The sequence below is a fragment of the Protopterus annectens genome, chromosome 14.part0 (genome assembly GCF_019279795.1).
Source record: "Protopterus annectens isolate FY-2018-M chromosome 14.part0, PAN1.0, whole genome shotgun sequence".
NCBI classification, from domain to species: domain Eukaryota; kingdom Metazoa; phylum Chordata; order Ceratodontiformes; family Protopteridae; genus Protopterus; species Protopterus annectens.
This window is the reverse complement of record NC_056748.1, coordinates 235,151,235-235,175,934: the sequence shown is the minus strand read 5'-3', so window position 1 is coordinate 235,175,934 and position 24,700 is coordinate 235,151,235. Positions and strand designations below refer to the sequence as shown.

Below are 24,700 nucleotides of genomic sequence, written 5' to 3'. Positions count from 1 at the left end.
TATCTTTTGATGATGATTTGATCACTGCTGCATAGCCTAAGCTATTTGGTTTATATCCTGCCTAGGATATAACAGCCAGCCAGCTTCCAAAGTTTAAAGGCATATTCCATACCTCCAGCCATTAACAGCTCAAATTACACACTGCAAAAATCAGAGGTATAGCTACAAAGACCTTGCTGCTGCGAAAGAGCACTCCTCTCACGTGGTTTTGAAGATTAAGGATTAGGTAGCATCTGTCTTGCTTGGCACACAAGTTCCCTTTAGGATTAAAACCTTCCACGTTGATTTTTATGGCTTAAACAGTACTTGTCAATGAGCCATTTGTTTATTGGTAGGTTTTAATTCTTTTGTGACTGTCGCTTGACATTCCTTCAGTTGAAGCAGTGTGGTTCTTTTTAACCTTTTGTTTTATTCAAGTTTGCTTTTTATTGATAATTTTGTAAATTATTTTTAGGAGCTGGGGCAAATGTGTTTTGTCAGAAAGTAGTTTTTGTGGAAACACTACGTTTGGTTACTTAACTTTTACTGACTTTTGCTAACATCACTTGCCCCATTTTCATGCTTCTTTTTCAGCTTAACCATAGAATAGCTTTCAAGTTCCTCACTTTTTCCTGCCTCCACGCACAAGATAAATAAAATGTCAAGACCACCTTTACATGTTCAGCAAGCTGCTTCTTTGCCTCAATCACAGATGGGTGACCTTGCAGTGGCCATTACAGGTTCCTCAGAATCCAGACGTCGTCATTTTTGGGTTCCCGTGGTATAATCGAGACACTGGGTTCACGGGCTCACAAGGAAAATCAAATACTTCTAAATCCTTCGATGTATGCACAAGACAGAACCAAAAACATCCAAAATGAGAACATTGGATATATTTTTTTATTCCTTCCAAAATCTTAAAAATGTTAACCCCAACAACATGGAATTTCTAATCAATGTACATTGTTTAAATAAAAAACAATTAAACACCAATTAATTAAATAAGACAATTAATTTAAAGGGGCAGACAGACCCTAAAAATCTAAACATCTTAAAAATAAGTAGTAGATACATATATAAAAAAATTCCATTCAATGAGTAAAGAATTACATGTTAACATCATAAAACGATTCAAATCCATACAATTTACAGCTCCTTTTGGTCATCTTAAACCTGAGGTGAATTCGCATCCAGCCTAACTTGCTAAACTAGCTACTACTTTTTTATTCTTGTTTCCCATTGCCCACCTTTAACATCCAGGTGTATTTTTTCTAAAATACCAAATTTGAATTTACCAAAACCCTCACACACCAAAGAATGTTTGTATAATGCATTATTTTTATTCTCCTTAATGTCATACAAATGCTGATATAGTCTCTTACCCAATTTTATCTTAGTGTTGCCGACATAAAATGATTGGCATTTGTTATAAATCGTTCATCACATTGGAATTTTAAGTGCATCTGGTGCATTATTTTCTCCCACTGCTTCTCTTTTTGCTGTTATTTGTTATAAATCGCAATATAAACCAAACCCTTTGTATCACAATTACTCTCTGCAAACATTATTCTAGAGTGACAGTCAAAATAATTTTCCTTGTCACTAAAGAAATGTCCATTTTTAAGGTGGATGAGTTTAATTATAGAACTGTAGTAGGATATGTCCCACAATTCATTTATAAGATAGACAAATACATTAAAAGAATTTTATAGAGTAACAATCAATTGATTACAAAAATGAAAGGAGGGACACTTCAGATTGGAACAACTGTGGGTGTGAAGTGTAATCCCTGCATTTATATCACTGACAAGGAAACTACTGTTTTGAATGGTAAGGCACCTTTGTGGGCCTTTCATTTGTTTGTCTAGTCTTGTACATACTAAAGGGGGCATTATACTGTGTTACGTGTCTGATAAGTGCTGAATACATTTGCACTATGACTTCCTTGGGCCTGGAAGCCATGCTCTTACTTACAAGTTGGGCGACATAAAATTATGTGCTTACTGTCTTGGGCACCTCTTGGTCAAAGTCCAGATTACTGTCTACATATGTTCCCAGATCCCTGACTACCAGGTCAACTCTTAGGGTTGTCTTATATATGGGACAATTAGCCTGGGTGGCGGTTTACTAGAAGTGCAGTATAGTCGGACTTTGGTGCCAGTCGTCTGTCTGTTAGAAGGAGAAAGGTCCAAGGACTGGATAAACGCCTGGTTTACACCTCAAAGCAGTATTATCCTCTGGCCTTTCTTTTTCCTCTGAGGGTTTTTTTTTTTGACATTTCAGCATGCCTGCCCCGGGAATCATCCTTCTTTCAATCACTTTCATATCAAGGTGTTTTTGAAAGGAGTTCTACATACCCATCCACCTAGAAAGCAGGTGGCTTCCCTTTGGGATCTTAATTTTATTTTGGAAAAACTAACTCTGGCCCCATGTGAACACAGCTCATCAGGCTGATTTGAAGTTCTTAACATGCAAGTGTTACTGATTGTTGTGACTTCTGCAAGAAGAGTGTCTGAGTTGCAAGCTGTTATGGTGTGTCATCCTTATCTCATTTTTCATGGGGATCTGATATTGTCTTCTTCATTCCTCCTCACAATAGGATCTTGGCTCTGACCCTCTGATCCAGCTCAGCCACATTCTCCAGACTTTGATCCAACTCTCGAGCTCCTCCCTCTTGCCTGTAATCCACTACACCCAACCGAGCACCTCATATCTTGTTTGCTGCTTCAGTGTCCATACACATATCTCTGTGCTCTCGAGCTGTGGTTGTTTTCACCGTATTTTATAGGCTATTGATTATTACAATTCTTTCATTTGTTTTGTAAGTGATCCTCCCTCATCCTAGTTAAGTCCCTTCTTTTAGCGTGTGTGCATGAGTGTTCTCTTTCTCTTCTCCTGTGTTAAAAAAGGCTGTTTTAGATTATAGTTAGTTTTTATAGTTAAAGGTTAATGTTTAAGGTTAAAACCTTCTGTTAGCTCTTAGCCTTCTCTTCTTAGAGTGTCTGTTGGTTTTTGGCAGGCTGTGTTGCAGTTGTATCATGTCTGACGAACACTCCCCCGAGGTTCAAGCATTGCACTTCTTGTGGGCATAAAATCCCCAGTCAGGATGCCCTCAAGGAGTGCATGTATTGTTTAGGTGCGGATCACCTAAAAGCAGCTTATTTCAATCCACGGGCTCTTGCAGACAGGCGTAATAAGTTGATCTTAAGGGGTCTCCTTCCTTCCTTCCTTCCTTCGACTCCTGAGGCTCAGACACCTTCCTTGGCTTCAACTTCTTCCTCTGCTAAAGAAGCAAAAAAGAGGTCTCTCCCTGAGAGATCCTCTAGAACTGAAGGCCAAGTCTAAGAAAACTTCGGATCCGACCCTCTCAGATCTGAAGAATGTGTTTACCCATTCAGATCCACCAGCATCCTCGGATCCAGGGGAAATCATATCTTTGTCCCCTTCTCCGTCATCTGCTCCGGTATCAGATCCATTGGCTTGGGATCCAAGAGCTTGGTGCAGGTCTCCTACCCACTCAGTCAACTCCAAGCACTCCCGACCTCCCTCATTGGTGTCTTCCAGGTCGTCTAGAAGCTGGTCCAAGGCGGACATGGACAGGATGATGAGATTTCTCAAAGCCCGAATCCAGATGGTGGTAGTCTCTGCTCCATCCCCTATTGGATCTGAGAGGTACCCAGGCCATACCATCAGGACTGCACCTCCTCCTCCAATCCAGCCTTCAGCTTTGAAGTTGCAGGTTTTAGAACTCCTCTGTATGTTGGGTTTGGTGCAGGGGAAGCTTCCTTCCTTGATGCCCATTATACCCTTGATCAGCCTGTTCCTACTCCCATGGAGCAGAGCGGATCTCGGAGCTGAGGTATTGGTGCTGGGTCCGGGGAGTGTGTTGGGCTCCTTCTTTGTCAGAGCCATCTCTTCCCTTAGCTGCCTCTGGGTTTGGGGAGTGGGATTGGCTCCTTCTTTGTCAGAGCCATCTCTTCCCTTAGCTGCCTCGGCCCTTGACAGTTTGAGTCCGATCCTGTCTGGAGGTCACTGATCTGGTGCGAGTCCTAGCTGCTTTCCCTCTGTGTCTTTGGCTTCAGGGGAGATGAAGAGGGCCTCTCTTGGTCAGTCAGCTTTTCAGGTAGTGGAATCCACCCCTGTACCCCATTGGGTCGGGGCCTTGAGCCCATTCTTTCTGTCCTGAGTCAACCCATCCCAAGTGGCCTTCAGGACTTCCCTGCCCAGGAGGGATCCCTTCTTCTAGTACTTCCCCAGAGTACCCTGCTGAGGAAGTCCCCCATAGGAAGACATGCAGAAGGAGGCACATTGACTCCCTGATGGAGTCATTAACTAAAGATACTGACTTCAATGAGGGGAAAGGATTCCCTTGATCCCTACACAAGGACATCTCCTTTGGAGACATTTTGGAAATCTTGAACCAGAAAGGTGAGCAGTGTCCCCAACCTCCTCCTCCCAAGGAGTTGGTGCTCTTGGTGGCATTTGGGGTGGCTCCATCTGTGTCTTGGGTGACCCCCCCCCCCCGAGGATTACCTCGTTGATTTGGTTTCCTGCCAAGCATGGAAGGAGCCCAGATACCATCAATCCCATTCCAAGCACCCCAATACGTTCCTGGTTCCACCAGGAAACAGAAAACATTGGAGTAAGGGTCCCATAGTTGATGCTATCGTGGTAGAGGCAGCCAGTAAAAAAGAACTGGCAGAAGAGACTGCCATTGTCCGTCCACCTAACAAGGAGTCTTGAGCATTGGACAGGATTGAAAAGAGCATTTACACCTCAGCTACCTTTGTGCTGAGGTCGTTAAATTACCTAGCTCACTTTACCCAACTGCAGAGAAACCTGATGAAGGAGCTTTCAGTTTCTTTCTGAGTTCATGTCTGCGGAGGAATTCAAGAAACTTTCTCCCAAACTGTCACTCTCTCATCCATCACCAGTTCCTCGATGAAATTAATTTCCCATACAAAGGAAGGTACCTCACGAGCTGCCAATTCAAGACTATCCCTAAAGAGGCATGCCTGGATGAGGCTATGTGATTTCGCCGAGCCTCTTAAGGCATCCTTTGTAAAGTGCCCTTCTGATGCCTGTTCAGTGTTTGAGCTGTTGGTTAGAGATACTCTCCCACAGTGAAAAGAATGGGAAGACGCCTTCTTTTGTAGGAATCATCTTTTCTACGCCTCAGAGGTCCTTGCCAGGAACCAACACGGACACAAGAAAATGTGGTTTCATAAGTCCCAAGGGCCTTTCCAGGACCCACGTTGGGAACCCTCCTGTAGAGGCAGAGGAGGAGAGTTTAATGGTAGGCACCACTGTAAAGGCAGAGGGGGTCTGCAAAACCAGGGCTTCAGAGACACCTTTTCTGATGAGCCGTATCAGCGCTCTTGAAGAGGTGCCTGACTGTCGATCTCTGGAGGCTGTTTGGGGGTTGACTGTCTTCGCACTTAGAAGCCTGGACCCATTTGATTCAAAATCCCTGTGTGGTAAGCATAATATCCAGATACTATTACATTAACTTTTTCCTACCCCCTCCAAACATCAACAAGAAACTCCCCGAAGTGCCACCCATTCAGAGGGAGGAGGCAGCACAGGAGATTCTAAAACTGCTGCAAAAGAGTCATCCAAGAGATCCCAACCGAACTAAGAGGATTTGGAACCTACTCCCATTTCTTTTTGGTGCCTAAAAAGACAGGGGACCCAAGACCCATTCTGGATCTAAGCAAGTTGAATTATGTAAACAGTTGAGATTCCGAATGGTTACAGATCAGTCTATTCTGCCACTGTTGCGCAAGGACAATTGGATGTGCTCAGTAGATCTCAAGGATGCATACTGTCACATCAGAATAGACAGGCGCTCCAAGAGATACCTCCGCTTTTGGTGGAGAGCCATTCATTTTCAGTTCAAAGCACTGCCCTTTGGTCTAACCATAGCTCTCCGAGTGTTAACCAAACGCATGGCGGTCATAGGAGCTCACTTGAGACTCGAACAATTCCAGGTGTTTCCATACTTAGACAATGGGCTCCTTACCGCCCCCACGAGGCATCAGCTTATCCAAGCCAGAGATTACTTAATCCAACTTTCACACTCCGTGGGCATCATTATAAACCTAAAGAAATCCAGTCCAACTCCTATGCAGAACCTAGAATTCAAAGGAACGCAATTGAATACAAGGGATTAAATAGCTTCCTTTCCCTTGCACTATGTAACAACATTGAAGAATTAAGTCCAGGAATTGTTATCCCACCAGTCCCCCCTGCACAGCTAGTCTTACAAAGACCTAGGATTCATGTCAGGAATAATTTTAACCCCCCCCCCCCCCAGTAGCCTCAGTGACCACGGACATCTCCCAGTTTGAGGTGGGGGGGGCATTACAGTGGGAAGATGGTCCAAGGCACATAGGTCTCCCATCAAGACCAGGTTGCATATCAGTGCCCTAGAGGTGAGAGTGAATCTCCTAACATTGCAAGCCTTTCAGGACGCTCTTCCCTTGGGGACTATTGCAGTTCAAACCAGCAACATGTCTGTAGTCTGGTACATCAACAAGCAGAGAGGAACCTGTTCATATCCCTTGTTGTGCAGGAAGGCCATTAGGGTGTGGGAATGGGCAATCTCTTCAGACCACCTTCTAGTTGCAGTGCACATTCCAGGGAAAGTCATCGACTTGGCGGGCAGTCTCTGCAGATAAATCCTGATTCCACACAAGTCCCTCAGTCAGTGGTGAGCATGATCTTCAATCACTGGGGTCATCCTTGCTGCAACCTTTTTGTCTCTCTCCTCAGCAAAAAATGCAGCAAGTTCTTCGCCTGATCCCACCTCTGGGGAAGTCCACAAGGGACACACTGGTCCACGACTGGCCCCTGGGTCTCCTGTATGTTTATCCCCCTCTCCCCCTAATTCCTAAGTTTCTTCAGAAGGTAAGCAGGCTGAAAAGCTCAGTCATCCTCATTGTCCTTTCTGGCCTCATCAGGTTTGGTTCCCCTTCCTCTTGTCTCATCTGAAATATCCTCTGTGGATACTGGAGCCACGACAGGACCTCCTTGCTCACCCGTCAGGAATGCAACACCCGAATCTTCATGCCCTCAGGTTTACTGCTTGGTTTCCCTACTTTCAGCCCTAGCAAGACAATGCAGGCTTATTCTCCAGTCAGTAACACAATTCTAGCCTTGCAAAAGGTTTCTACTAAGGAAAGTCTATACCAGCAAGTGGAAAAGGTTTGCTGTTTGGGCTACAAATGGAATATTGACCCTTTCTCAGCACCATTCTCTGATCTTCTGCTTTTTCTTAGTACCCTGTTTAAAGAAGGACCTGGCTTCTGTACCAGCAAGCTTCAGTTAGCTGCAATTTCTAATTGTCACGCTGCTAGCCAGTCTCATTCCCTGTCCACCTTTAGATTATGCAGATCTTTTATGAAGGGTATTTTCTTGTTGAGTCCTCCCGTCAAGGATCTCTCCCCACCTTGGGACCTCACTGTCTTGCGGCAGGGTTTGAATCAGGGACCCTTTGAGCCAGCTGCCAGTTGCGACATGAAGTTTTTGTCATGGAATACAACATTTTTAGCAGCCATTACTTCAGCTAAGAGAATTTCGGAACTACAGGCCTTATCTTCCAAACCTCCTTACATAATTTTTCATAAGGACAGTGTTTCTCTACGTACCATCTCCTCCTTTATGCCTAAAGTAGCCACAGAAAACAGGTCAGTCCATTCATTTACCAGTGTTCTTTCCAAATCTTTCTAACAAAGGGAGTATGTTCTTCATCTTCTCTATATTCACAGACAGTTACATTTCTATTTGCACAGAAGTAGACAACACAGGAAGTCTGACCGACTATTTGTAATCTTTTCGGCTAACAAATTAGGCCAAGCAATTTCCAAGATCACACTAGAAAAATGGAAAACTGGTTGTATCACTTTCATTTACACACAAAAGGGCCTTGAATTACCTCATCATCTTAGGGTACATTCCACCAGGGCTATGGCTACTACTTCCATCTTCTCATCTAGAACCTCCATTGATGATATTTGTGCAGCAGCGACATGGTCTAGTAATCGCACCGTTCTGGCACACTATAAGTTATAGTTTCTAGAAGGATGGCTTCCTTTGGCTCAATGGTGCTGCGACATATCCTTCTATTATGGCCACCCGGGAATTGCATATCTGGTGACTCTGACACTATCGTGAGGAGGAATGAAGAAGACAACATCAGATTATAAAATTGTCCTACCATAACTTGGCATCTGTGATGTCTATCTTCATTCCTTCTCACCTTCCCACCCAGCCATCCCCCTTCCTCATTCTTGTAGAGGACTGTGGAACATGACGAGACTCTTAGGTCCCATGTCTGAGCCTCGTCTGCCATATTTCTTTGCTGTCCAGGTTATCGATGTATGGAATCAGAAAACTCGATCTGAGGTGCTTGGGTGGGTGTAGCGTATTATGGGTAGGAGGGAGGAGCTCGAGAGTCTGATCTAAGTCCAGAGAATGTGGCTGAGCCGGATCCAAGGGTCGGATCAGAGATCCTATAGTGAGGAGGAATGAAGACAGACAACACAGATGCCAAGTTTTGGCAAGACATAACTTTATATTTCTTTGAGGAAAAATCCTTTATTTATGTCTAATGTGGTATCTAAGTTTACCTTGAGCTAAGCTATTCATCTTCTTCTGTTGTTTCCAGAACCTAAAAATAATAGAGAATGGATTCTTCATACTCTGAATGTCCACAGACAGCTCTGATACTATTTTGACAGAACTAAAACTATCAAATTCTGATCAGTTATTCATTTCTTATGAAGGTTAAAAAAGGGCAACCAGAATCAAAGCAGACCGTTTCCAAATGGTTGCCCCATGCTATTTCCTCTTGTTACTCCCACCATAAGTCAATTCCAGGCAGGGTCAAGGTACATTCTGTGAGGGACATTCAGTGGAATTTTTGAAAGAGGTGGACTCTTAAGTATTCTAGAGGCAGCAATTTGATCATCTGTACTTTTACAAAGCGTGCAAACTGGACTATTTTTCAGTGTCTTGAACTAGCTCTGCTAAGACCCTTCTCCAGGGCTCCTGGACCATTATCGGTCTTCCTAAGTTTTGGTATTCTACCCATATAGCTTAGGCTACTGTAGCCATGCTCTAATGATGAACATAATACAGTTATGTAAGAAAACTTACAGTAACAGTAGATGGTTGAATAGATCACTGCTACTGTAGCCTCTGTACCTCCACTCCCTTTATCCGTTATGTTTTTTTTGTTTGCTAGGGTGAAGACATTTTTCTTTACCTGGTATTGACTTCAGGGCTCTAGCCTTCCTCTGTCAGTTGGCATGAAAGTTGTGAGGGGCTTGGTGCCCAGACTGCTGATTTTATGCCTGCGTAGCCTGAACTTTCAATGGTCTGGGCAAGTGGAAAGTTCCCTTAAGCTTAGGAAGCTGGCTGGCTGTTATCTCCTTGGCAGGATAAAACCCATATAGTTTAGGCTACTGCAGCAGTGTTCTGTTCCAACATCTATTGTTATGGTAAGTTTGCTTACACAGCTGTACATTTTAAATGTGTACTAGATGTGCTTTATTCTAACTTGTTTGTTCTTAACACTGTTCTGTTAGGAGCAAGAGTTCTTGCAGAAGCAGCAGCAAGATCTTGACAGTGCCCTTAAGAAGATAATTCAGCAGCACAAGATGGAGTTAGCAACAGTTGAGCGTGATTGCCTTAATAACAAACAGCAAATGCTGAGAGGTGGGTATGTCAAAATGGTTTCTATAACTTCAGTTTCCTTCTGATAAAGCTACAAGTTGAAAAATACTGTTTTGACTTCCATCTTTGCTCTTTTGAGAACTTGTACACTAATCACCTTATCTTGGTGTTGCTAACTTTTAAATATTGTGCTAAGGAAAGTAGTATATTTCTCTTTTAAAGATATTTCCGCTGTCGTGTCTGCTATAAATTACCATTTACTGGCTTTCATGTAAATAGACCCAAGGTTGTAACATTCTCAGCTGGCCTGTAGAATTCAATGAATATGCGGAATGCAGTCATTGGCTAATAATACATTTGTGCATTTTTCTTTTGATTTTCCTGGAGCATATTGTACATAGCATGACTGACAAAACACTGAATTAGTAGTAACCTGGGAAAAAAGTGCAAGTACTTTTACTGGTCTGATGTCATATTTTATAAAAAATATGCAAAGTCAGGATAAATCACTTCCATTTAGGGTTACTTAAACTTGGTTGTAGTATTCCATGATCCTAGACAAGAGTGTATAGTTTCTTCTGTTTAACAATTTTTGTTGTTTTACCAGTTCTTCATTACTGTTGCAACAGAATTACCCCACAGCTTCCTGTAGCAGTTTACACAGCAGGTAGGCAGAAACCCTAAAGTAGGTACTGGCTTACTTTATTTACCACATTCTCCATTCCTTCTTTGTAATAGTTTCTGATTCACAGTTTGACCTTACTGCTGTTGTCTTCGTAAAGGAAGAGGAAAAATTCAGAGATGAGACAAGTGATCTCTTCCTAAATATATCTTCCTTTGTGATCACTTTGAGTGGATAGATGGTCAAAAAACCTAGAAAGTTGAAGCTGCTTGTGCCCTCAGTAAGACCATGTTATACTGGCTGTGATTTATGCTCACCAAGCAAACACATCATTGCAAGAGAGATACCTTTTGCATTTCCTGAGGCATGCACACTACAGAGTAACTGTTTCATTTATCCCAGCTACTTTTTCAAGACTATTCTTTCATTGTTTTAATAGAACTGAGTTTTCCTTTGGCACAATTCAGAAGATTTTTTTTTTTTGCATGCAAAAAATCCTCCGAAAGAATTTGCCTCAAATACTGTGTGCTATTTAATTATTTGTATGTTTCTTTGTATTTGTTGTATGTACTTTTTGTCTCCACTCCTGTTGCCATCAGCAACCCTCTTGTGAGCCTTAGTCCATTTGTTTATTTTCAGTAGCAACATAGTCACCGACTCAGGCAACAGCTGACTGGAGGGAGACATCATCCAGGCAGGCATTAAGGTTGCTAGTTTCCATGACCTGCAGAGGATCATTAGTCTTTTGTGGCCCCACCCCTTAATAAACTGTCAGGGCTAGCAGCCTGTGGAACCTGCAGGGGAGGGGCAGATCACAACATTGATCCTGTTTGTGCCTCAGCCCCTGCTGCTAAAAGTTCTTGTTGTTTTAGGAGTTAGCCTGACGCCATCTTTAATTTGGCTGGGTGGATTTAATACTGCCCTAACCAATACTGGCTGATCTAAGTGCCTGCTCTCTACAAAGTCCTCCTACCCTCATGTCTGAACATGCATATTCCTACACATATGCAAGAAAACTCAGCATCACCAGGTTGGGTGGACCAAGCCCACATCTCCAGATGTTCATGTTTCACTGTTGCAGTCATCACATTTGGGTTATCCCTGCCAGGGTAGCCCTTGGCCAACCCGAATACCAGAGACTTAGTATTTCTGCGTTGGTTGCTGTCGCTTGAGGACTGATGTCAGGTCGTCAGTAGTATAAAGTAAGGCAGCCGACGCCATTACATCAGTCTTTCTTGCTGTGGAGCCCGAAGGAGAAGCAGTTCGCACGAATGCCGGTTGGACGATGCCTGAGTTTTCATCTACTGAATTGAAGTTGAAGTCGTCTAAAGTTAAGTACCCCGCTGGGGATTTTTTTTCTTGCACTAACCAATGTCAGAAAAAGTTAATAATTGTCTCACCTGTGGAAAGCAAATACCACACCGAGACTTTCATTCGTACTGCATCACTTGATTAGGCCCAGACAGTGACGTCTCCCCTTGTCGCTTCTGTGCTTTGTTCAACTCCAGAACTATCCATCGTCGGGCCTTTATTCTAGCCAGATATTTTCGCTTACAGTCCTCGAATTCTGATATGGCTTTGGTAAGCCATCCAAGAGCAGATCTTCCGAAAAAACGTAAAGATAGAGACAGACTGCACAGGTCCAAACCTACCTAAGACGCTTCCTTTAAGCTAGTCTTCAGTTATCCGGTGCTCAGCGAGGTGCTTTCGCAGCCCCTGATGTCACCTTCTTTTGATTTGCAGGCCGCTACTGAGACCCTTTCGGGGTCCGGTATGCCGCAAAACTCTTCTTGACTAAGGATCATGCGGTCGTCTCTACCTTGGATGGGTCCGGAGCCGCAGATCAGGCACTGGCTTCCGCGGAAGTCCTTCGCACTACCGATTCTTGACACAAAGCGACGTCTTCTTTTGCGACTACGGTTCTTTCAAAAACAACCGAGTTTCTTAGGCCCAGAATACGAATCACACCCAAGAAACTGACGACTCACTCTCAGGCGCCTGCTACCTTGCCTCAATCTCAAATGCTTAAAATGGCGGAAGAACTTATCATGCTAATCAGGGGAAGCCAAGCTACCCCCTCCAAAAGGAAAAGAGATTTGTCCCCTTTAGTTTTGTCTGAACAAGAGTCAGATGATTCTGATGCATCTGAATATGAAGACATGCAACCCCTCTCCTCCACTTATGAGTATTCTGATGCAGAGGATTCCATTCCTTCAGCCTCACCCACAGAGGATTTTTCCTTTGGGGAAACCCTGCATACCTTAAGGGAGCATTTCCAATGGGAGAGTCAGAACTACCCTCAATCTAAAAAGAGACTCTGGGAATTCTTAGATTTTCCACAGCAGAGATCCATGGACACCCCCCCCCCCCCCAGTCCTGGATGTTGTGGAGGATGTTTTTCTCGAATCCAGCTTGACTCCTGACTCCCTCCCTCCTGCTCCCAGCAAACCAGATAGGTACTACTGAGTCCCTGATTCGCACAAATATCTTTTTAAAAATCCTACTACTGACCCTGAGGTCATTTCTCAAGGGCCTAAAAGAATTAAAGCAACCTCTGCTAAGAATCCCACCCCTTCAGACAGGGATTCCCGAGCATTGGACAGATGGGGTAAAAAAAAGTATACACCTCATCTACTTTTGCTATCAGGGCACTAAATTGTTGGTTCCATATGCTGAAATTTCAGCAATATACTTTGGAACTTCTTAAACAAAAAAAGTCTTCCTTTCTGCTTGGGCAGAATCTAAAGAATTACAAGAGTTAATGCATTCTGCAAGTCAAGTAACTAAACACACCTTGCACTGTTGTTTTGACACCCTAGAAGCTTCTTGCGGGGCAGCAGTCACTGGATCTGTCATTAGAAGGCATGCATGGCTTAAGGAACAGCCCCTGCCAGACCATGTCAAATCTAAATTGTTGGATACCCCCTTGCACAAAGATAACTTATTTGGCACTAAGGCAGAAGGTCTTAAAAAAGATTGAAGAAAAAGCAAAATCTGTGCAAACATTTAAGGATTTCTTGCAGGTCCAGCCCCCTAGGTTCAGCAGGCATTGTCCTTCCGAACACTGGTCCTTTCCTGCTCCCAGTAAACCAGCCCAGCCTAGGCCCCATGGAAACAGAACCCCCCCCCCAGACAGCAGCCACAGGGAGTGCAGAGATCTAAGCAGTGGACTAACTCCACTTCGAAACCAGGAAGTTGTAAGCCCCCCCCCCATAGTACGAAGTCACAATGACTCACCTCCTCCACCCCCTCCCTCTGCCCAGCTTCACTTACCCCTAGGAGGAAAACTCTCCTTTCACTCAAGCACCTGGACCGCCATTACCAAAGACCACTGGGTTCTGAACATTGTGTCTCAGGGATGCAAATTTTCCTTCCACGTCCTTCCACCCCCAAAAGGGTTTCCAGATCTTCCACCAAATCAGTGAGCAGAGGCTCAAAAGCAAATCCTTTCCCTGCTCTCTATGAGGGCAGTAGAGTACATTCCTGCAGAACAAATAGGCCAAGGTTTCTACTCCAGACTTTTTTGGTGCCCAGAAAAGAGGGCACCTGGCACCCCATCCTCGATCTATCCATTCTAACCACCACCACCCTAGATCATAAAGAGGCCTACCTCCGCATTCCTATCAAGGAATCATGCAGGCAATATCTCCACTTCAGGGCAGGATCTCAACACTTTCAGTTCTCTTCATTTCCTTTGGCTTATCTACCACTCCCAGAGTTTTTACAAAATGTCTGGCTCCGGCCATTGCCTTTTGCAGACAAAGAAATATTCAGATTTACCCATACTTAGACGACTGCCTTATTCAGGCAGACAGCCAGGAAAAGCTGCTGAAGCACCTGGCCTTTGTAAAGACCCTACTAACATCCCTAGGGTACACAATCAACGAAAAGAACCCCAAACAGGTGTCCACCCAAAGAATAATCTTCCTGGGAGCAAGTCTGGACACAGCACCCCAGATGGCATACCTTACACCAGAGAAACAAATTTTCCTGGCAGCCTACTTCTGTCAACTAGCCACCAGGCCCTAGCTATCTGCAAGGAAGATCCTGCAACCTCTGGAGTTCATGGCATCTTGCAAACTACTCATTCCATATGCCAGACTGCATATGAGGAAACATCAGTGGTACCTAAAGAGCCTTTGGTGTCAGCACTCTCAAGACCTGGAAACTCTTCTACCTATTCCTTGTCTCAGTAAAGATTTTCTTTGATGGGCAACAGCATGCTCCCTCAACAAGAGACTGCCTTTCCCCCCACTCCCTGCTGCCCAGACCCTCACCACAGATGCATCAGACTATGCTTGGGGTGCACATCTGGATGGCAGGTGCATACAGGGCCAGTGGAGCCCACAGCAAATCCCTCTGCACATCGATTAAAAAGCGATGATGGCTGTGCAGCACACCTTGATAGCTTTCAAGCCCCTTCTCTCTCCAGGGGCTCTCCTGATCAAAACAGACAACACCACTGTGATGTGGTACATTAACAAGCAGGGGAGGGATTCACTCCTACCCTCTATGCAGGCTGGCCAAGACCCTTTGGCACACAGCCTCTGCCATGCATCTACGGCTGTTAGCACAGTTCCTACCAGGCTGTCTTAACTCTCTGGCAGACCAATTAAGCAGAAATCTTCTGGACCCACATGAGTGGCAGTTCAACAGAAGTACCTTCACCCTAATAAATTAGAAATGGGGAACCCCGAAGGTCGACCTCTTTGCCTCCCACACCAACCATCAGCTCAGCAAATTCTGCACCAGGGAACATCACTGCATGGCTTGGAAAGTGGATGCCCTGTCCTTCCCTTGGGTCAATCTCTCGGTCTATGCTTTTCCTCCACTACCTCTCATCCCCAGGGTACTACTCAAAATATGTGAGGAAAAACCAAGAACCATTCTTATAGCTCCAGACTGGCCCCGGCAGCACTGGTCCCCCTTGCTGCACAGCCTGTCCCCACTGCCTCCATGTCATCTTCCTCAGATTCCAAACCACCTGACCCAGAGGAAAGGGGAATTCATGCATCCCCAATTCCAGACACTCAATTTGGCAGCTTGGCTTATTCCCTAACCCCGAACCAATCTGCCAACCTCAGTAAACAGGTCCTGGATGTTATCTGTGAGGCCAGATGCCCTAGCACCCGAAAGTCTTATGCTGATAAATGGAAAAGGTTCTGCACCTGGATCCAGGCTAAGGGAGCCAATATGGCACAGCCATCCCTCCCTCTCATCCTGGATTACTTAGCTGACCTACTACACATTAGCCTCTCTTTTTCCTCTATAAAAATTCATGCCTCTGCTATTTCTGCTCATTTTACCACTGAGCAGCTCTTTTTCTCGCACCCTTTGATCAGACAGTTCCTAAGAGGGGCTAGCAACTTGAGGCCACCCAGAAGGGCATCAGCACCATCTTGGGGCCTTAATTTATATTGGAAAAGCTCACCCTCCCCCTTTCGAACCAGCTTCTTCTGCAGAGCTAAAGTTTCTCTCCTGGAAGACAGCATTCCTTCTGGCCATCACTTCAGCCAGAAGAGTCTCTGAGATGCAAGCACTCATGGCTGTGGAACCCTTCATCATCTTACATGCAGACAGGGTATCCCTCAGAACTAACCCATCCTTCATGACCAAGGTAGTGTCCAGTGTGGCTCTCAACCAATCCATTCATTTGCCCACCTTTCTTCCTAATCCCCAGAACAAGGGGGAAAGGATTCTGCACTCTCTGGATGTGTATAGACAGCTCAGAGTCTGTCTAAACAGGACTAAATCCTTCAGAAAGTCTTATTAATTGCTGGTTAACTTTGCTACAGGGCAGAAGGCAAGGCCATCTTCAAACAAACCATTTCCAAATGGATAACCCACTGCATCCATTTCTGCTATAAACAGCATGGAAAGCCTCCCCCCAAGGGGTTCAGGACACACTCCACCAGAGCAGCCTCCACCTCTGCAGCTTTCCACAGAGGAGTCCCCACCAGGGACATCCTGGAGGCTGCCACCTGGACATCTGTTCACACTTTTACCAAGCATTGCCAGCTGCCTCTCCTCTCCAAATCCAGGGCAGGGTTTGCCTCTGCAGTCTTGCAGGGCATCCTAGCCAGCCCCTAGTTTCCTTGACTACCTCCACCCATTTCCTCAGCTTTAGGAATCAACCCAAATGTGATGACTGCAACAGTGAAACACAAAGAACATAGTACAGTTGTATACACTTAGGTTCATAGGTAGGTACTAGGCTATCGGCCCGAGGGCCTACATAAACCTAGCCAACAAGGTTCCCTGGCTTATGCCACCCATTACCATAAATGTAGATGTTCCAGTGTATTCACTGTTGCTGTTTCCCTCCCTCCATCCCCCTTTTTTCTCTTTTCTTACAAGGGACATATTGGTATTTATTTTCCACTGGTGGGGTTCTTCCACCAGAACCTGGCTCCTACATGGGGGCTCCTGACAGGTTAGGGCAAGAAAAACTGATATAATGGCGTCAGCTGCCTTACTTTGTACTACTGACAACCTGACATCTGTCCTCAAGCGACAGCAACCAAAACAGAAATACTGTGTAGTCTCTGGTATTCGGGCCAGCTGAGGGCTACCCTGGCAGGGATAACCCAAATGTGATGACTGCAACATGTGAATACACTTGAACATCTACATTTATGCTAAGTGTACACAACTGTACTTTTCTGTCTGCTTCCTTGATCTTTGACACCAGAAAGCAGAGACAAACAGAAAACAGCCCTGATGTTTAAGAACGAAGTACAAGCCGTAAACCAATTTGCTCTTCCTGTTCTAACTTATAATTTTGGGGTGACTAGCTTCAAAAGGTATTGGATAAGTTGGACAGTAAAACAAGAAAAATGCTTCATGTTTATCAAATGATATATAAAGTTCAGTGTATACCAAAATTATGTATTCCTTGTTTGAAGGCAGTATGGGGCTCCTCAAAATTGATGAACAGAGCTGCAATTGTAGGAATGTATACATATCTGCAGAATTCACTAGAAACAAACATGGTGAAACTTTTAAAACATTAGGAGAACAAGTCTAAGATGACTTCCCTGCTTAATTTAACAGAAGCATATTGGTATCAACTGGGAATGGAAATCAAACCAGTAGACAAAAATTAAGCAGCAACTGAATGTGACAAAAAGCAAAAGAAAGAATATAAGGAGAAGGCTCATATGAGAAGTCAAGAAATGTGGAAGAGACATAAATGTAGTTGCAAGTATAGAAAACTCCTTGAACAAGCGAATCTGATACAGGAATGGTTAAGGAAAGGTGAATATAAACCAAAAGATGAAAAGTTAATATTGGCGGTCCAAGATAGTGGGCTATATATACGTTGGTTTACAAAGTCCATTGAACATGTGGGAGAAACGGACAAATGCAGGTTCTGTGAAACAGAACTGGAAACAGTTGCACATCTTGTTGTTGGTTGTGATTCAATATACAGGCCCTCTACCATTAGTGTAAGGTACACTAATGTGGCAAGACTGTTGCATTGGGGACTGTGCAAACATTACAGTATTTAAGTAGCTGAGAAACATCAGAAGGATGAACCATAAAGCATCATAGAAAATTATATTTATATCACATGGGATCACCCTTTACCAACAGTTCACAAAATAAATGTGAAAAAAAAAAACAGATGTAATCCATTAAAAGAAGACAAAAGTCGCACTGATCCTTGAAATTGCCACACCTTGTGATTTCAGTGTCTTGCATACAGAGAGAGATACACAGTCATAAAATACCATTATCTGCAGGCAGACTGCAGGGCAATGCAGAAGGATGCCCAGACAGTTCCAGGAGTAGTAGTGGTAGGAGCAGTGGGTCTCGTAAAAAGGAATTTACAGTCATATTTAGATGTACTACCGATCCATTTAAATCCATATGAATTACAGAAGGAGTCAAATGTTCTTCGTGTTTCACTGTTGCAGTCATCACATTTGGGTTATCTGCTTGCAGTAGCCCTCAGTTGGCCTGATTATCAAAGTCTTGGGTCCTGTGTCGGTTGCTGTCTCATCTTCCGTGACGTCAGGTAGTCATGGGTATAAAGCATGCAGCCGACCTCATTATATCAGTCTTTTTTGCCATGCAGTGCCCGAAGCAGAAGCAATTCGCAAGTGCCGGTCGGCTGACTCCTGAAATTTTCGTTTTGTAGTTTCAGAACTGAAGTCTTAAACTAAAGCTAAGTACCCCATTGGGGAAACTTTTTCTTGCTCTAAACCAATGTCAGTTTGTCTTTTCGGCTTTTCCTGGTTAGGGGTCGCCACAGCGGAACTCCAGTCCATTAATGATTGGCAGATTTTTATGGTGCCGAGTTGCCAGCCCGACGCCCAGCCTTCAGCGAAGGGACGCCCATTCATGCATGTCTTTCGGAGGCCACTCAGCTGTGGGGAGGACATGCAGACTCCACACAGAAGGCACTGCAGCCGAGAATCGAACAGGAAAACCTCTTGCTGTGAGGCAACAACGTTACCGCTGTACCACCGCGGCTCCAAACTGATGTCAGTAGCAAATACCTCATAAAGATTTTCATTCGTACTGTATTCCTTGCCTAGGCCCTGACCACGATGTACCTTGCTGTCGGTTTTGTGCCTTATTTAAACCACAAACTATTTGCTGTCGGTATATTTTTGGTTCTAAATATTTTGGTACTCTGTTTAATTATTCAGATATATCTTCGGTAAGCCACCCGACTACCGACTTTCTGAAAAAATGCAAAGATAGAGAGACAGGCCGCCTAGGTCCAAAGCTGCCAACAACACTTCTCCTAAGCTAGTCGCCAGTTCACCGGTACTCAGTGAGGCACTTTTGCAGCCGCTGATACCCGCTACTTCAGATTTACAGGCCTCTTCTGAGACCCATTTGGAGTCCGGTATGCCACGAGATGCTTCAACTGTGGAACCTGCAGATGTCTCTACTTTGGATGGGTCCGGAGCCACTGTGCAGGCACCGGCTTCTGAGGATGTATTCAGGCCTACTGACTTGCATATTAAACCGATGCCATCATCTTCTTCAAGGCCTACAACGTGAACCATGCCTAGTAAACAGACGCCCAGACTGCATGGTCAGGCCTCTATGCCTAAAAAACAAATGATAAGAATGGCTGAAGACCTTATTACTTTAATCAAGGGAAGCCAGCCTTCCCCCTCTAAGAGACTTAGGACTGAATTTGCTTATGATACTTCTGACCAGGATTCTGAAATTTCTGTCTCCTCTGATGACCAGAATTTACCCTTCTCCACCTGTGAGGATTCTGATGCAGAGGACTCTATTCCCTCTGCTTCTCCCCTAGAGGATTTTTCTTTTGGTGAAACCTTGCATTCTCTTAGGGAGCATTTTCACTGGGAAAGCCAGGATTACTCTGATTCTAAAAAGAGGCTTAGAGATTTCTTACTCCTGCCCCAACACAGACCTTTAGCTATCCCTCCTGTGCTGGACATTGTTGACTACGCCTTTTTGGAAACCAGCTTGGCCCCTGACTCTCTACCTCCTGCTCCCAGAAAACCTGATAGATATTACAGGGTTCCTGATTCTCACAAATTCCTTTTTAAAAATCGTACTGCAGATCCTGAGACCATTTCACAGAGACCCAAGGGCATTAAGGCTACTACTGCCAAAAATCCTACCCCCTCTGATAGATATTCCAGGGCGCTGGATCGATGGGGTAAGAAGGTATACACCTCTGCAACCTTGGCCATCAGGGCCTTAAATTGCCAGTTTCATATGTTAAAGTATCAGCAGCATATTATTGGATTGCTTAAACAGAAAATGGTGTTGATTCCTGATTGTGCTGAAAATAAGGATTTACAGGATTTAATGCATTTTGCTGAACAGGTTGGAAAACAAACCTTGCAGTGTGGTTTTGATTCACTAGAGGCATCTTGCAGGGCTGCTGTCACCGGGTCTGTACTTAGAAGACATGCTTGGCTTAAGGAGCAATCTTTGCCAGATCATGTTAAAACTAAATTGCTGGATGCGCCCTTAAATCAGGACCGCCTGTTTGTCAACAAAGCAAAAGAAGTTCTTAAAAAGATGGAGGAAAAAGCTAAATCTATGCAAACTGTTAAAGATTTCTTACAAGTGCAGCCTCCAAGATTTAGTAGGGATTTAGTAGGCATTGGCCCTCCAAACAAATTGGTCCTTTCCTGCCTCTTACAGGCCTTCTCAGTTCAAACCCAGAACCAGCAGAACAACCAGGCTTCAGTCCCAGGGTACACACAGGACTAAGCAGTAGGGGGCTCCCACTTCCAAATCGGGGAGTAGTAAGACCCCACCCACCATGGTAAACTGTCTCAATGACTTAACTTTAAAACTTCCAAGCCCGTCTCAACTGACTGCTCCTTTAGGGGGAACGATTGCTCTGCAAGCAAAAAACTGCGAACTCGTTACCCAGGACAAATGGGTTTTAAACATAGTTTCCCAAGGATACAGATTTCACTTCCACACGTTACCAACCCCAAACAGTTGGCCAGAATTACCCCCAAATCAGTGGGCAGATGCTCAAAAGCAAGTACTCTCTCTCTCTTAAGATTAAAGGCTATTCAGACTGTACCAGAAGAGGAAAAGGGACAAAGTTTCTACTCCAGACTTTTCCTGGTACCCAGAAAAGACAACTCATGGCGTCCTATCCTGAACACCTTTTTGGTGATTCTAAAATTCAAGATGCTAACTCTTCACCAGTTTCTTCCCATGATAGGCAAAGATGCCTGGTTGGCAACATTGGGTTTAAAGGAAGCCTACCTGCACATCCCAATCAGGGAATCTTGCAGAAGATACCTACGCTTCAAAGCAGGCTGCGTGCACTGTCAGTTCTCTGCACTGCCCTTTGGCTTATCTACTGTGCCCAGGGTATTCACAAAGTGCGTAGCTCCAGTCATTGCATTTTGCAGGCAAAGAAATATTCAAATATACCCATACCTGGACGATTGTCTAATTCAGGCAGAAAGCCAGGACATACTTTTGAATCATCTGGCATTTGTACAAAAGGTGCTAACTTGTCTGGGGTACACCATAAACAAAAATAAATCACAGCTGGTACCCTGTCAACAAATTATATTCCTGGGAGCAAGCTTGAACACAACTTCCCAGATGGCTTTCCTCACGCCAGAGAAAAAAATGAATTTCACAACTTACTTCAAACTAGTGGCCACAAAAAACCCGCTATCTGCAAGGCAAATACTGCAAGCCTTGGGGTTCATGGCCTTGTGCATTCTATTAATTCCATGTGCAAGACTGCATATGAGGAAACTACAATGGTTCTAAAAAGCCTATGGTGTCAACATTCTCAGGATCTAGAAACAATGATTCCTGTCATACCTTGCCTATGGTTAGAATTCCTTTGGTGGGCAGAGGCCTGCCACCAAAACAAGGGACTACCATTCACTCTACCCCCTGCTACCCAAAATCTAACAACAGACTCATCAGACTATGCATGGGGGGCTCACCTGGCAGGGAAGTGTATTCAGGGCAAATGGAACCCAAGTCAAGTGCACCTACATATCAGTCAAGAAATGTTAGCTGTACAGAATGCTCTGACAGCCTTCAAGGACCACATTCTTCCAGGACAATTAATGGTAAAGACGGACAACACCACTGTTATGTGGTACATAAACAAGCAGGGGGGTACCCATTCCTACCCCCTCTGCAGACTAGCCATGGCTCTGTAGAACACAGCTTTGAGCTACCAAGTGCATCTACAGGCTCAATTCCTGCCAGGAAAACTAAATACAGTGGCAGACGAACTAAGCTGAAATCTCATGGACCCACACGAGTGGAACCAAAGACTTTCAACATGTTGATAGACAAATGGGGGAGCCCAGATATAGACCTGCTTGCCTCCCCCCAAAACTACCAGTTGGACAAATTCTGCACAAGGACTCCCCACAAATAAGTTTGGAAAGTGGATGCTCTGCCCTTCAGCTGGAAAAATCTATCAGTTTGTGTTTCCTCCTCTGCCTCTCCTCTCCAAAGTACTACTAAAGATCAAACAGGACAAACCAAGGATGATTCTGATTGTACCAGACTGGCCAGGCCAACACTGGTGTACCCCCTCTTGCGCAGTTTGTCACAGCTAGCCCCATGGCACCTGCCTCAGACCTTTACCCTGCTGTCACAGCAGGAGAGCCAGATTCTGCACCCCCAGCTTCAAACCCTGAACCTGGCAGCCTGGCTAATTACCTGATGTCTCCATTACCCTCCCTCAGTAAACAAATGTTGGATGTCATTTTGGAGGCAAGGAGGCCTAGTACTAGAAAATCTTATGCTGAAAAATGGAAAAGATTATGTGTCTGGAACCAAACTTAAGGGATGGCCACATCAGCGCCCAATCTACCTTAGACTCTTCAATACTTAACTGAGATGCTTCACAAGGTCCTTTCCTTTTCTCCATCAAAATTCACTCCTCAGCCATTTCAGCTCATTACAACACAGAACCACCCCTCTTTTCTCACCCACTGCTCAAGCAGTTTTTCAGAGGGGCCAAAAACTTAAGACCACCCAGAAGAGCCCCAACTCCAGCCTGGGACCTTAACTTTGTATTGGAAAAACTCAGTCTGCCTCCTTTTGAGCCAGCTGCAAGTGCAGAGTTAAAATTCCTTTCTTGGAAAACAGCTTTCCTTTTAACAATCACTTCAGCAAGGAGGGTATCTGAATTACACGCCCTTATGGAAGTGGAGCCTTTAATCCTCTTTCATGCAGACAGGGTGTCCCGCAGGAGCAATCCCTCCTTCATGCCCAAGGTGGCATCCAGTGTGGCTCTTAATCAATCCATTCATTTGCCAACCTTCTTTTCTAATCCACAGAACAAAGGGGAATGAATACTGCACTCCTTAGATGTGCACAGACAACTTAGATTTTACTTGGACAGGACTAAACCTCAAAGGAAATCTGAACAACTGCTGGTGGCATTTGCTGCAGGGGCAGAGGGGAAGGCAATTTCAAAGCAAACCATTTCTAAATGGATAGGCCATTGCATTCATTTCTGCTATAAGCACCATGGAAAACCTATCCCACAGGGGATTAGACCCCATTCAACCAGGGCTGCATCTACCTCTATAGCCTTTCTCAGGGGTGTCCCTACCAGAGGCATCCTAGAAGCTGCTACTTGGAGTTCTGTACATACCTTCACCAAGCATTACCATTTGCCAATTTTCTCTAAATCCAGAGCTGGCTTTGCCACTGCAGTCTTGCAGGGCCTTATAGCTAGCCATTCTAAGGGAATCCATTATCTGTCTGCCTGGGATGACATGATCGACAGACCACGCTGCTTTGCCAGATATGGCTTGCACCTTTCGCCCTTGGTATTCCGGATACTGGCAAAGGCTCTTGCCACTCCTATAGTGCCTTTTTTAGGCAAGGTTCAATTGACAAATTCAGCACCGTAACAGGTACAAGTAAGCAAAATCTGAGGATAATGCTACTCAATGCTAGAAGTCTAAACCTCAAAATGCACTCACTCGAGGCACTCCTTAAAATGGAGAACATCGACATTTGTGCAGTGACAGAGACCTGGTTAAAAGCTCCAGAGAGCACCCCTGCATTACCAGGCTATAATTCATACCACACCTTTCGGCTACCAAACCCGGACCGAAACACTAAAGGTGGAGGCGTGTCCATATTCATTAAGGATATCCACACCTCCAAGCTAGTTGCTCAGCATAATGCATCCGAGATTATCCAAGTTCAGCTAACTCTGGGCAAAACAGCAATCCAGATTGTAGCTTGCTACAGACCCCCACCATGCCCCAGGATTCCCACTTCCCTTTTCTTGATACACTGGAAAATATTAAGGTACAACCAAACACCCTAATAATGCGTGATTTCAGCTACTCCACCATTAACCGGGTAAACTACTTGTGTTTCAACTCTTTTCCTGAACGTTTTCTCGAATTAATCCGTTCCAACACCTTGGATCAACTTATCCACACCTCCACCAGGGGCAGCAATATCCTAGACCTGGTCATTACCAACATGGGTGACTGGTGTTCCACACCAGAGGTCGGCTCCTCGTTGGTCAGATCCGGCCACAAGCTAATCACCCTAGACATCCACATCCCGCTCCCACCCCCCATTAGGAAAACAACTGTAAAAAAAAGTCTGCAAAGCCAACTTCATGCTTCTTAAGACAGAAGTGGCAAACTTCACGACACCCATGCAGATGGACAGTAGAGGTACAACTGTTGAATCCTACACAAATGCACTTTATAAGCACTTACACGAGTGCATGGATCACGGTATCCCTAACAGAACCAAGGTGCTATCCTCCAAAAAAAGGAAGCCAATCTGATGGTCTTCTGCCATAAACAAACTCTAGAGCAGAAGAAAGAAACTGTTGCAAAAAAGAGTAAAATCTCATGATTGGAGGAACTTTCCTGGTCAGCCTCAGTAAGAAGCTGAGATCCCTCATAAAATCTTCCAAAGATCCCTCATAAAATC

At 44.6% G+C, this 24,700-nt stretch overlaps 1 protein-coding gene across 2 annotated transcripts in view; it reads left to right on the top strand.

Moving 5' to 3' along the window:
* The window catches only part of SLK (STE20 like kinase), a 2,579,008-nt gene that overhangs the window by 2,006,794 nt on the left and 547,514 nt on the right, over positions 1-24,700 (top strand). For both annotated transcript variants that reach the window (XM_044055960.1, XM_044055959.1), the window contains one exon: positions 9,570-9,699. In XM_044055960.1, coding sequence (XP_043911895.1) covers positions 9,570-9,699 — 130 coding nt within the window. The remainder of the gene's footprint in view (positions 1-9,569; positions 9,700-24,700) is intronic.